The 14,658-nt window shown below is 36.8% G+C and overlaps 1 protein-coding gene across 25 annotated transcripts in view; it reads right to left on the minus strand.

Moving 5' to 3' along the window:
- The window catches only part of FAM172A (family with sequence similarity 172 member A), a 560,458-nt gene that overhangs the window by 445,640 nt on the left and 100,160 nt on the right, over positions 1-14,658 (minus strand). For all 25 annotated transcript variants that reach the window (XR_008917892.1, XM_007487306.3, XM_056824657.1 and 22 more), the window contains one exon: positions 10,542-10,642. Coding sequence is in view for 24 of the 25 variants with exons in the window: in XM_007487306.3 (XP_007487368.1) it covers positions 10,542-10,642 (101 nt within the window). In the remaining variant the exon portion in view is untranslated. The remainder of the gene's footprint in view (positions 1-10,541; positions 10,643-14,658) is intronic.

Here is a 14,658-nt window from a genome sequence, read left to right on the forward strand (position 1 = left end):
AGATAAAATCAGGATTTTGTCCTTCCTCCTTTCTGTCCCAAGGCAAAGAGACTCAGTTTTTCATTTTGCTTCCTCCTTTTACAATGGTACTTCCTGGTCCCTATTCTAAATTGAATATCCATCTTGATTGACATTTCTGTAGTCCTTGCTTTTCCAACCTTTCCTGCAGACTTTTTTCCCATCTCTCCTTCACACATTACAATACTACCACATTTTTTAAAAGATATTTCTTAGCCATTTAGTGAACATAAAACTATGTTACTATTTTTACTAAGTTCTTATCTGGTTTTATGTCACAGATGAAGTTTTTGAGTGTTGTGCCCCTAACATCATTTTCTTGAAAAGTCCTTTGGGATTTTATTACACAACTTTGCACAGCAATTACTTTTAGGAAGCATATACTGTGTTGTAGCAAAATGGACTATATAAATGGAAGCAAAGTGAAATAAGCAAAACCAAGGAAACAATATACACAATGAATACAACAATGAACATGAAAAGAGCAAGTTTTACATTCAAAACTGAAATCTGTGAAACTATAATGACCAAGCCTGGCCCCAAATTAGAGGCATAAGAAGACATTTACTATCTCCAGTTCCCTTCTTTCCCACCATTTCTTTGCAGAAGGGAGAAAAGAAAGAGAATACGCATTTATACAGTGCCTACTGTGTGTCAGCCACTGTTAAGAACCTTACAAATATCTCATTTAATCTTCATAAACATGTGTAAGGATGGCAAGGAAGAAGCTTGGCAGAACCCTGCATTTTGAAGACAGGCACAGAGGTGACAGTTTGGGATAGCAAAGGATTATGGGAGAGAACAGTTAGCTGAGGAGAATTCTGGCAAGCCCTGGGACTTTTATTTAACTAGTTCTGTTTCTGAGAGGCTGAGGGATATCCAAAGCCACAAGAGAGAAAAGACCCAGACTTTCCTGCCTATCCTAGAAGCTGTTTTCATCTACTGCCTTCTTCCATCTGCCAGTAAGAACTACTGACTCAGAAGAAGTTTAGCTTGAACTGTTTCAAAACTGAGCCAGTCTTCTTATTTCTTTCTGGGTTTCCCCTTCCCTTCCTCCAATTGACTTAGATCAGTGATAAGATATACTAGCATAGAAATAAAGAACACAGTCAACTGGAAAAGGGGGCTGAGTCCTTTGGTACTAACTCCAACCTCTTGATCCAGCTACTTGTAGGGTTTTAGCTTGTCAGGACATCCTGCTCCCACTTCCCTTCAATAGCTTATCCATTCCTTTCCAAAATAAATCTTTAGTTTAAGTCAAATCTGGGTTTGGCCTGTCTTCATAACAAGAGGGCTGGACAAACTGGAGACAGGATTCAAAGCTGAATCCTGTCCTTGTCTGTGACACAAATAGACTAGGTCTGTCACAAATCTCCATAGAGGAAGGTTGACCACAAACCTTGTTCTGAACAGCCTACAGGGAACAGTCATCTTTGCCTTCAGTTTGTGCCCACATTTGTGCTCAAGGGGATAATCTGTTAAAATATCCCTTGAGAAGACATATAGAAAGTCTCCTGTCTCCCTAGAAGTTGCCTCAACTCTGGTTTCAGCTATCCCTAGGGAGGGAAAGATATTGCTATCTTCCTTCCATCTACATATCACACCTCAACCTTCATATTTCCCTCACTACTTGTCTACTCAACAGTCTCACTGGTGTTACATCTTATCAGTGAAACAAACCTAGTCCACCCACTCCATTAAAAAGAAGGAAAGTCTTCTTTCTTTTTATAAATGCATTGATGTGGGGGCTGTTATATCCATTTTAAGATTCAGGAAACTGAAGTAAACATAAATTAAATGATTTACACAGAGTATATTTAATATTATGTTGGCCTTTTATCTGTTGCCTAGTTTTTTCATTTGCTTTTCTTTTCATCCTGTGAGTCAGGATAGCAATTATAGGAAATGCTTTCCTGAAGAAGTAGGACTTGTTCAGTCACATGAGAATTCACAAGTCACTTGCTAGAGTGGGTGATAACTCCAGAGGCCACTGCCCCTTCCCTCAGTAATGCTAGGCAAATTGAAAGATTGTGATTGGTTCCCATAAAGTGGGGAAGGGACAAGAAGTGATGTGGGGAAAGGACTATAAAAAGTCCTGAACTTCCTGTCCAAGGGGCTTCTCTTTTGAACTTCTTCTCCTTTGGAGTTTATCTTTGGACACTCTGAGTCAGTGAGCTGGACTTCTTCAGGCAGAAATTATACTTTCTACTTCCTTCCGACATTTCTCTCTTTTACTATATCTCTATTAAACTAAATTGTTAAGAGCAGCTAACAGACTCAGGACTTAAGAGTTAATTTTTTAAATCAGCAATCACAATATTACTTTAGAATTCTCATATTTAGTCAAAAACCTAAATTTTTACTTCTTGCAATCCTTCATACTTTATTTAAGGAGATGGCTCTCTGAGAGGGGAAACTTTAATTCAATGGGAAAGATAGATAAGATCAAATAGAAGATGTCAATAAAAATTCATTAAGAATCAAAAATTTTACTTGTACAAAAATATTTATAGTCATGTTCTTTGTGGTGGTAAAAACTTGGAAATGAGGGGGTGTCCCTCAATTGGGGAATGGCTGAACAAATTGTGGTATCTGATAGTGATGGAATACTATTGTGCTGAAAGGAATGATGAACTGGAAAGAACTCCAGGAACTGATGCAGAACAAAAGGAGCAGAACCAGGAGAACATTGTATACAGAAATTGATACATTGTGGCACAACTGAATGCAACAGACTTTTCAAATAACAGCAAAGCAATGATACAGGACAATTCAGAGGATCTTATGAGAAAGAATGCTATTCATATCCAGAAAAAGAACTGTGGGAGTAGAAATGCAGAAGAAAAACATATGATCAATTGCATGGTTTGATGGAGATATAATTGGGGTTTGGGCATTAAAAGATCATTCTACTGCAAATATGAATAAAACGGAAATAGGTTTTGAACAATGATACATAATATATCCCAGTGGAATTGCTTGTCAGCTCAGGGAGGGGGGAGGGAAGACAGGTGGGGAAAATCATGAATCATGAGACCATGGGAAAAAATTCTGTTTTTTTATACAGAATCTTACATGTAAGTAAACTATACTCTATTTATACATGTGATATTACCTATCCTTTGCACTTTCTAAATTTTGACTCTCATAGAAGATTCTGATAGTCTATAGTTCACAGCCTTAGCAGTCAGTCAGCAAATTTACTAGGTATCTACTCTGTTTGAGGTACTGAGTTAAGCACTAGGGGCACAAAGAAAGGTAGAAGATAGTCCCTGCTTTACAGTCTAATAGAGGAAAGACATGCAAACAACTATGCATAAGATGAGATGCATGAGATGGGGAAAGGAGCAAATATTTATCAACTGCACCAGGAGTTATGCTAAGCAATTTACAAATAATATCTCAACTAAATTCTTTCAAATACCCTCTGAGGAAAGATGCTCTTATCACCTCCATTTTATAGCTGAGGAAATTGAAGCAGACAGAGGTTAAATGGTGCAGCTAAGACAAATTTGAACCCAGGTCTTCCTAACACCAGGTGCAGTAACTATCCATTATTCTACCCTACCTTCTTAAAATGAAGAAATTAATGTACAAGAAGGTTAAGTAATCTGTCCAGGGACTCAACATATCATAAATTGCAGCGACCAAATTTGAACTCAAAAGCTCTGACTATGGTATCAGCACTATTTCTACTTTATGACAATAACTCTAATGACTAATGAGTAACAAGCAATATACAAGATATACATCAGAGAGAAGGCACTAGAACTGAGGGAAATTGAAGATTTCCTGTAAAAAGTGGGATTTTGGATTGGACTTGAAGGAAGTCAGAGAAACCAGGTGGAAGATATGAGGAATGAGATTATTCCAGGCAGGGGAGACAGGCAAAGAAAATGTTTTGGAGTCAGAAGATGTAGCTTCTTGTTTAAGGAATAGCAAAGAAGGTCATGTCACTGAACTACAGAGTGTGAGAGGGTGATATAAAATGTAAAAATATCAGAAGAGTAGGGGAGAAAAAAAGGGGGACAATTTCAAAGAGCTTTGAAAATAAAACAAAGGATTTTATATTTTATCCTACAGGTGACAGGGAACCACTGGAATTTCCTGAATAAGGGCAGTGGGAGGTAACATGGTCAGACTCATGCTTTTGGTAGATCACTTTGACAATTAAATTGAGGATGAACTAGAGTAAAGAAATACTTTCATTAAGCAGACCAACAAGCAAGTGTGAGATGAGGACCTGAACCAGAGTGGTGGCAGTGTCAGAAGAGAGAAGGGGCATATTTGAGAAATGTTATAAAGGTAAAATCTGTAGGTCTTGGCAAAAAACTGGATATGTGATATATGGGGGTAAGAGTCAGTATAGATTTGATGATGATCAAAATGATGGTGCCCTCTACAATAAAAGGGAACTTAGGAAGAGGGGTGGATGGGGGGAACAAAAAGTTCAGTTTCAAAACTACTAAGTTTGCAATGTCTAAGGATATCCAGTTTAAAATATCCAATAGACAGTTGGACATTCAAAACTAGAGATAAAGAGGAAGTTTAAGATATCTATAAGACACCCAATTCAAGATGTCCAATAGCTATTTCAAGATACAAGACCAGAGGTCAACTGAGATGAAAGGACTAGATTAGTAGAGCTGAGGATCATCAACACCATCAACACAAATCTGATAAATTAATTCTTAGGAGTAAATAAAATCATCAAGTGAAGTAGGATAGAGGAAAATGAAAAGACCCAGGATAGAGCCCAGTGGAACAAAGACTGAGGAGTGGTGGTCAGAGTTATGGAAGGAGAGCCAGAAGAAGGTAGTGTCTTGAAAAATCTAGAGAAAGGAGAATGAATCAAGATGAGCATGAATTATATGGTCAAAAGCTGCAGAGAGGTTCAGAAGAATGAAGATTGCCGGGGGGTGGGGGTGAGGGGTGGGGGGGGGGGAGTCAATAGATTTGGCATTTAAAAGATCATTAGTAACTTTGAAATAAACAATTTTGAATCAATGGTGATACCAGAAGTCAAACTGTAGAAAGTTATGAAGAGTGAGGAAATGAAATGAAGATGCCTTTTGTAGATATCCTTTTCCTAGAAATTTATCCACAAAATAAAGGAGAGATACAGAATGACATCTGGTGAGGCAAGGAGTTCTTTGAGCCAGGCCTGTTTTTAGAATTGATACAATGGGATGCTAAGTGCCTATAAAGGTGGGGCAACTTGTAAACTACTTAGACCTAAAAGGTGAAAACTTACTCAGAGGTTTTCTCTTAATGAAATTAGTCCACACAGCAGCATTTTTTTTCTCTCTTACTAAAGAGATTAATCTACTCAGCTGTAAATTCAAAATGGGCAGTCCTTTGGAAAGCATCTACAGTGATTGGTAGATGTAGGGACTTAGGGGAGGTGACATGGGAGAAAAACCCCTATATAAGAAAAAGCAGAATCTCTTGAGAATTCCTTTTGGAGAAATCCTTTTGGAGGATCTCTGATGAGGATCGCTTGGGAAGAATCTCTTGAGAGAGGCTCTGGAGAAGGGAAGCTCTTGGAGGACAATCTCTAAGGAGGTCTCCCTGGAGCTCCTCTGTTCCTCTGGAGGCTCTGGAGAGAGGCCCTTTGGAACAGTCTCTGGCTGGAAGGCTCTCTGGTGAAGTCAGCTGAGATGGAACTGGCCTGGTGTCACTAGAATCCTTGTTTAGGCAGACCTTGTGGTGAGTGTTAAAAGACTGACTGACTGATTCTCTCTCTTAAGACTCAGGTTTAGGCCATATTGGCTTGAGGCCCTTCATAATTATTCCTTTCCTACTCTTTCTCTAATTCCTCATTATATTATTAATTAAAAATCTCTATAAAACCCAGTTGACTTGGGTATTTGAATAATTGGGAATATTTCCCTGGCGACCACCTTATATTTGATTTAAAACCAAGACACTGTAGTGAAACATATTTTCTGCAGTCAAATTTACTCACCCTCTCTTATATCTATCACAATTTATATCTTCCACCATTTAACTCACTACAGTTTATGGGCTTCACCATTTTAAATCTCACAGGATAGATGTACTGAATGATAGTTTTTTGAGGATAGGGAGATATAGGAGTATTTATAGGCAGTAAGAAAACATTGGCCAATAGGCAGGGAAGAAATGGAAGATAAATGAGAGACTAGGACAATGCTGGTGAACCTTTTAAAGACGAAAGAACAAGGGCCAGGCTGAAGAGTGTGTGAAACTGATCACCTCTACAGGGGAGGGGCCCAAAGAGAGTGGAATCCTGAGGAGGAGAAGACTCTGGCTGTTAGAGGAGTTGCTCTCTTAGTCTTGAGAAGCCAAAGACAGTAGTTGGGAAAAGACTTTCTCCTGAGGGTTACCCACTTTTCATGCTGGTGACTTGAAATCCTTCCTCCCAACCTTTCCCAATTGAAAAAGACTATTGAAGAGGAAGCCTGAGAAAGACATTTTAAATCTCCATCAGACTTTACTTCAACTCCTGTTGCCCTGAGTCTGAACTGTGGCCAAGGGGCCAAACCCAGGGTGAGTCAACCTGACTTTCTCTCAGGCGGCTCAGGCTGTCAAAGCCTGAGTTCCCCACCCCTAACTCAAAGAGGGGGAGGAAAGGGTTTAGATAGAGACAGGGACCCATTTTTCCCCACATTCCTTTCCCATTCTTTCCTGCCCATTATTCCTTTTGTATTGATTTGATTGATTGAAAGTTATCTGTTCCTTAAGCTGAGTGTGAGTGAATAGATCAAGGGGAGACCCTTTGGTCATGAGTAGTGAAGGGGGGACAAGAGCGAATTGGGGAGAGCAGCTTTAGCTAAGGAGGGAAGGCAGAAGGGGGAAAATCTTCAAATTCACTCTCCTCTCTCTGAGTCAACCCTAAACATCAGCTGTCTCCCCTGTACCCATTTTTGAGAAGGGGAGAGGGGTCTCTACTCTTTCCCCCTCTCAATACTGAAAGACTGAACCCCTCCATTACAACTTAACCTCCCCTTATAATACAGATATACATATATCATTGTTCAAAACCTATTTCCATGTTATTCATATTTGCAGTATTTTTAATATCAACATCCTAATCATATCCCTATCGAACTACATTATCAATCATATTGGAGCAGCCCCTTCTGGCACTTATGCCATAGGTTCACCAACAGGGGACTAGGGTATTGGGAAGAATCTGTTGGAAAAGAGCAAATGGAATGGGATCACTTAAGCATATACAAGGATCTGCAAGGAGAAGGGCCGTATTGTTATGAAATAGGGATGTAGAAGATAGTTGTAGAAGGTATATACGGGATGTGAGATGAAGAGGAGGGAACAGAAAGAAACACCTAATGAACGCCTCAATTTCTTTCAGTATAATATCAGGCAAGGTTCATGGCTGAGTGAGTAGGGAAGATCTGAGGAGAAATTAACATATTTCGAAGAACCTCTATGGTGACAGGGAAAGTGATTAATTAGGGAGACCGCATCACCAGAGGAATATGGGCACTAAAAAGATGGGTTTTTGTTTAGAGGGAAAGCTTATGGTCACCAAAATCACTATACAATTTCCCTAAAGGAACCCAGTTCATGTTCTTCTTATTATTCAATTCTAGTTCCAGTTTTTTATCCATCTGTAGCATCTGACAGATCAACTAATAGATCAACTCAATAGAATGTTCTTCAAAATAAATTACGTGGCTTGTTGCATTTTTTGTGTGTAGATTATTCCAACTCTTTTAAGTAGTTTCATACTTTAAGTAGTTGTATACTAAGGAGACTAGTATTCCAGGAATTGGATTAATTAGAATAGTGTTATTCACAAAGAAATATCAGGAGAATGTCACCATATAATTAAAGGGACTCCCTATTCAAACTGAATTGTCAGCTAGATATTCTCTGTAATAGTGACAAATACCTATGGAAAGCATTATCTTCCCATTTTAAGCTAAATTTTGAAATTAATAATCAGTCAAAATTATCTGTTACCACATCCAGGCAATCTTGTAACCTACCAATAAGTATTTATTAGGTACTAATTATGGGCCAGCCATTTTTCTTAACACAGAATTATCTTGTTTCAGAAGAACCTATCAGACTGACCCTTGAGCTAAGTCAAATGATTTTTTATTGTCCATAAACAATACACATTGTAGAACCTTGTATTCTCTGCACCTTCCAGCCAACTGTATGACTATAAAGATGTGCCCTATTTCAGTCATTTGTTAAAGCCTTTTGGTTCCATTCTCAAATTTCCATCAAGTATGCCCTTGATATGTTTATAAATTACTCTCTCATAAAGATTTTACAGATATGAGAAAGTAGGCATACTAACTGGCATCAGAGGAATGGCATCCATCCCACTCAAATTAAATTAGTTTTTTCTTTAAAAATATTGAAACTGTCCTCAAAACTTCATTGGTTCAGATGGCTTAGGTTCAAACCACTGATGAAGCTTCCTGTCACCTAAGTACAAAAGTACAAAAGCACTCAGATACTTTTCCCTTGGCCTAAATACCACTTCTCATTAGTATGCCACACAAGGACAAATTAAGGCAGGGTAGCTTCACCCAGTTGAATCAACACTGTACATTACTGAATATCTTTTCCATGCTATTGCTGGTTGCTAAGTAAACCTTCCTTCTGTTAACTGTTAAATGGTCTATGAGTACCTCATTTCATTCTAAGGCCAAACTCAGAATGGTGTGAATCAGATCCATTCTACAATGACATTATCAACAAACAAGTTTATTCTCAGTATCTCATTCTCATCCTGCCTTCCCCATCTCTGCTGGGACTCACCTATTCTTTCTCTAGTGCTTGAAATGAACTCCTCTCTCCCACACTGCCTTAGTGAGGTCCTTTTCTACATTTAAGATCTAAATCCAGGCTACATGTCTAAAATGACTTCCATAAGACATCCCAGAGGAGAAAGTGACCTCCCCCTTCTCAAACTTTTCACATAGTTGTCTTTTGCTTGGTCTGTCTTTTGCTCTTAGTTTACTTTGCTTTGTCACAGTCATTTATTAATATCTTTCCATGCCTCCTGCTAACTCAACTACACACTTAAACACCACCATATTCCATTAGAAAATCCTTGAGAGCCAGTGTTTTATTGTAGTTTATGTAATGACAGCCCTTAGCACAAAAACCTTCTATCAATAATATTTACTAAATTGAATCAAAATGTATCATTTACTAAAAACCAAGAAATATATGTCTCAGTATTCATCACTTTTTAAAAAAAAAGCTCTGATCTGACCTCAGAACAGACAACTTAGTTTTAATCAAACAATCATCACTGTGAAATAAGCTATTTTTGCTAGGATCTGTAGGGATTGGAAAAAAGATCCTTTTTTTGGAATTCTACAATGATGGGCAGCAGATGAATGACAGTTGAGGACAACAAAGGGTTGTGGGAGAGAACCATTGGCTGAGGAGGATTCTGAGGAGCCCCAGGCATTCGGATTCAGGAGGGTAAGCTTAAAAGTTCACTTCTGAGCAGCTAAGGGATTCCTCAAAGCCACTAGAAGACCTAGACTTCCTACCTTTGACTGTTGAAGCTATATTTCTCTCAAAGAAAACCCATTCCACTACTTCTTCTACCTGCCATCAAGATCTGTTCCTAAGGAGAAGCCGGAAAGGACTCAATCAATACCTTGAGTCCAGCCCTCTTGCTTGTTCTTGTTCTCTCTTATCCTTCCCTGGACTGATTTAGAATTTAATGATAAGATACATTAGCTTGGAGATAAAGAAAGCAGACAGCTGGAAAATGGGCTGAGTCCTTTGGGGCTCAGATTCCTGCCTCTGGTTTCTGGGGGGTTTAACTTGACAGTGCAATCTTCTCCCATTTTCCTTCAACATGTTTACCCTTTTTCTTTCAAAATAAATCCTTAGTTAGGTCAGATATGAGTTTTTGGTCTATCTTTATAACCAAAAGGTGTTGGGCAATTGAGGACAGTCTATGGCAAGACTAAACAAGGTCTGTCACAATCGCCATAGAGGAAGGTTGACTACAAGTCTTGCTCTGAAACAGCTGACAGGGAAACAAATATCTTTCCCTTCAGCTTGTGCCCATATTAGTGCTCAAGGGATATAGTCTATTAAAATATCCGATTACCTATACTTCACTGTACAGGTACCAGTCTTTATAGTGAGGATAAGCACTAAAGTGGAGGTTAAGAGAAACTGATAATTGCCTTTGTTTTATACAGAATCCAGCCTTTTAGGAAAAAATATAGATATATAATTTCTTCAAATATGCTCCAATGTTAATTCTTAAGGAAATTTAATGGTCATAGAACAAATATTTTGCATCATATTTGGAATGATATTTTAAATAATAAATGCATTTCTCATGTACCAACATAACAATAAAAAAATAATTTTTAAAATAAAATTTTAATCACTTTTGGGGAGAAATAGAATATGGTCTCATAACTTTATTAAGTATAAATTTTCTATTGGAAAAATAAAGCTTAAAGAAGTTATTTTTCTGTTTTAAAACCAAAACTCTCTTAAAACACTCTAATTATGGATACCTCTCCAAGAGCCTCATAGCGCTTTTGGTTCCATCGATGCAAATCTTCACGAGCATTAAAGACAAATGGCTCCCCTGTTGTTATATGCCTCAGCTGCCCCTCTAAAAGAGAAATGAACAATAGTATTATAATTATCTATCCATTAATAAGAGTATCTAAGATCTAACAAGTAAACTTTAAGTCAACTTCCCCAGAAAATCTTTGACTTAAGTCTTTTCTTCACACATCAATATGTCACTGATATACCAAAAAAAAAAATTACAATGTATGGGTTAACCCAAAAGACTAAAGAATAGATTCTAAATTTTTCACTTATTTGTTCAAAATCAACTCAAAATAAAAAATTGAGTGTTTTTTGTCAGACACATTGGTGGATACAAAAAGTATAAGATACGGTCCCTAGTGGCTGATGGCTGAGATCCAAGGAACAAATGCTGAAAAATTAAGAATAAATTTACAAAAGTCCAAAATCACAAATCAACATATAATTAATTGCCAAATTAGTCATCGGAGCAATGTGTGATATGAGTTCTAAAATGGAAGAGACTGCTTTAAGTAGACTGTCACAGAAAGTTTTAAGGTGGGACATGAGTAGGGTCTTGAGAGATAGGTAGGATTTCAACAGCTGGAGATACAAGAAGAAATGGTTTTGAGGACCTTCCATCAATGTGGAATGGCATGAACAAGAAGCAGAGAGGAAGCAAAATGGGAGACACTGTTTGGGAGAGAAGATAGTCTAATTTGGTTATAATAGAGTAAGTTTCTATAATGTCACAAAAAAATCTTTTGGTTTTGTTTTTTCTTTTCCTAAGGTTCTAAATTAGAGAGAGATGGTATTGACCTACATAGGGAAAGGGAGTCCACACATGTGGAAGTTCCCCTATATCAATAGAATCACAAGTCCTTTTTTCTTTCAAAACTATGAAATAGCAAACTTGGCTTCAATCTCTTACAAAATTCTAGACTATATTATTGGCATGTGATAGTATGTTAAAATCTAGAAAAAGGAGTCATCATAAGGGTGTATGGCTTAATAAAGAACAGAACACCCCAGACTAATTTGTTTTTCTTGACAAGATTACTAGTTTGGAAAATCAAAAGAATGATAACCAATGTAGTTTATGTGAATTTTGTGAAATACTGTAGACAAGATTTTGAGATTTGAACCAGACAATAGTACAGATAAATTCAGAACTGGTTGAATGACCAGTCCCAAAGAATAATCATTAAAGATTCAAAATAAATCACAAATTAAAGGAGAGTCTGTAGTAGAGTCTCCATGGATGGTCTGTTCCTAAACCTAAGCCATCTAATTTACTTGGATAACAACAGAGATGCCATACTTATCAAGTTTTTAGATGTCACAAAGCTAGAAGGGAAATAGCTACATAAATTATGGTAAGAATAATGAAATATTATTGTGCCATAAAAATTATGAAATCAGTGGTTTCATGGAACCCTAAGATCAGAATGAACTAATGAAGAGTAAGATCAGAACTAAAAGAACCATTTACACAATAACAAAATCTTAAAGAAAAACAAGCTTGAAACTTGAAAAGTATGCTCAAATGCAATAACCAACAACAATTCCAGAGGACTAAAAGTGAAGAACTGCCTCTTGACAAAGCAATGACAAGACTGAAAAAGCAAAATAAGGCAAACATTTTCAGCAGAATATAAGAATTTATTTTGCTTAACTTATGTTTGTTTGTATTGAGTGATTGAGGAATAAGGTAGTACAAAGAAAATTGGCACATCTATATAACAAGCTGCAGACAAGATAATGCAGTATGGGCCAGAAAATAGTACAGATCTAAAAAGATTTACAGTTTCATCTTCTTTTTTCTGTTATATATAGTAAAAAAATGCCCTCTTTTTCAGATATTTTTAAAATTCAGAATAAAAAAAATAAAATACAGATACAATGTGATAAATTAGAGGGAGACTACAATATGCCTGAAAAAGTTCTGAGGGAATATGAGCTCAATATGAGCCAAAAGTTCAATAAAGTAGCCAAAAATACCTACTATTACTCTATGTTCTTTCTTCATCACAGCACATTCCCCTCCTCCAAAATCAAGCATCTCAGAATCCCTGATTTCTAAAGCAAAGAGGAAAGGTCAAATAAAAAGAGCCTTTGGGAGATAGGAAGGATTTCCCTATAGTAATGAGGGTTTTTTTGTTGATGAGGTGACAGAGGTACAGATTCGTGTGTTTGGGGTTTGTTTGGTTTTTTTTGGGGGGGGGGGGTTTGGCCAAACACTGCTCATTTATTTATATTAAAAACTATAAAAACCACCTGTTACCAAGTTCTGATAAAGATTAAATGATTGAGTGATGGAACACTTTAGTTCAGACATTAAAATGCCAGTTAAAAGTCTCAAAGTGTATCCTCTCATAGTCATTCTTTCTCTCAATGAATATTTACTAAGCAAGTTCCATTTGCAAAGCATTACACTGAGTAAACACTGAGGCTAACAATAACAGTTTCCCATTAGGGTTTACAAAGCATTATGTTGGGTAGATACTAAGGCCAACAATAATAGTTTTTCATTGGAGTTTACAAAGCAAGGTACACAAGTCCATTTGATTTCAAAAATAAACAATAAATAAATACAGGACACAAATACAAATTCTGCTTCCATAAAAATTAGGGAAAGTGGGCATTTTTTAATTGTCCATTTATTCAACCCGAGAAGGGAAAAATTAGATTTAAAAGAAACAAAGAGAAGAAAGGCTGAATAATAAAGTATCTTTCCATTTTTATTCATATTCCTCTACTTGTCTATATACTAAATATTAAAAAGAATTTCCAATAGATAAACATGAACAAGAATGATATAATTTTCAGCACACACAAGCTACTCCTCTTACAAATTCAAAATGAAAATGAATGTTTATTAATTTGAATAAATTAATCTGCATAAAACACAAAAATGTACCATAATATAGTGAAAAGAACATTGGATCTGAGACCAAAAAACTTAATATTTGAGTTTCAGCTTTCCTACTTACTACTTTCCAAGTGACCTATGCCAAGTTACTTCTCAGGTCTCAGTATCCTCATAGGGACTTGGATCATAGGATCTCAAAATCCTCTTCCAGATAAAAATTTTATGAAGTTTGCCTTTTCTCTCCCTCAACAATGATTGCAGAAGAGGCATCCATCTCATTGTTAGCAGTATGCCCTTCCTCAGACTCCTCCTGAAAACCAGTTAAGAAAAAATGAAAAACTGATCTAACATCAGGTAAATCAATACATCAAGGTCAAGCAAAGCTGGCATAACCCAAAAGGCACTAACAGCAGCATACAAAGTCTATCCAAGGTCTCAATCTTGATGGGCATCACTGTTTATGGCAACAAGAAGAAGATTAAACACATACAACAGGATTCAGGAAACTCCTGGTACATAATGTTAGAGTTAAAATTGTTACTGATGTATAACAAAAATCTATATGACTATTACTCACATGTTTCCTCTAAAAATCATAAAGTTGTTGAGAAAACAGCCAGCTAGGCTCCAAGAATTTTTTTCTCTATATATGTTTATTGGAATTTTAAAAGAACATTTGGCTTTCCAATTACATCATTCAACCGAGACACCATGCCCTGAACATATTCAGAAACATATTCAGAAAGCTATTGAGGTTATCAACAAGGGAAAGGTACTGTAAGGATAAATGATAAGAGATAGAGAAAAACACATCTGATCAAATCTATAGATTTGTCAAATGCTCAGAGTACTATCACAATGGTGGTAAAAAAAGGGAAAAGTAGGATTATATGTCTTCCTCTTCATTAAAAAAGATGATGTGGCAGCTGTATTTTCCTACTAGCTCAGTTCTATTATATCCTAACTCTTTTTAAAAAAACTTTTATTTAGTCAATTTAGAACATTATTCCTTGGTTACAAGAATCATATTCTTTCCCTTACCTCCCCCCAACCCTTCCCGTCCAATGGTATAGCCAATACACAATTCCACTGGGTTTTACATGTGGTGATCATAACCTATTTCCATCTAGTTGATGTTTGCACTAGGATGATCATTTAGAGTCTACATGCCCAATCATATCCCTCTTGACCCATTGGGAATTCTTCCCAATTTCTCTCTTCCA

The sequence above is a fragment of the Monodelphis domestica genome, chromosome 3 (genome assembly GCF_027887165.1).
Source record: "Monodelphis domestica isolate mMonDom1 chromosome 3, mMonDom1.pri, whole genome shotgun sequence".
In the NCBI taxonomy this organism is placed as follows: Eukaryota; Metazoa; Chordata; class Mammalia; order Didelphimorphia; family Didelphidae; genus Monodelphis; species Monodelphis domestica.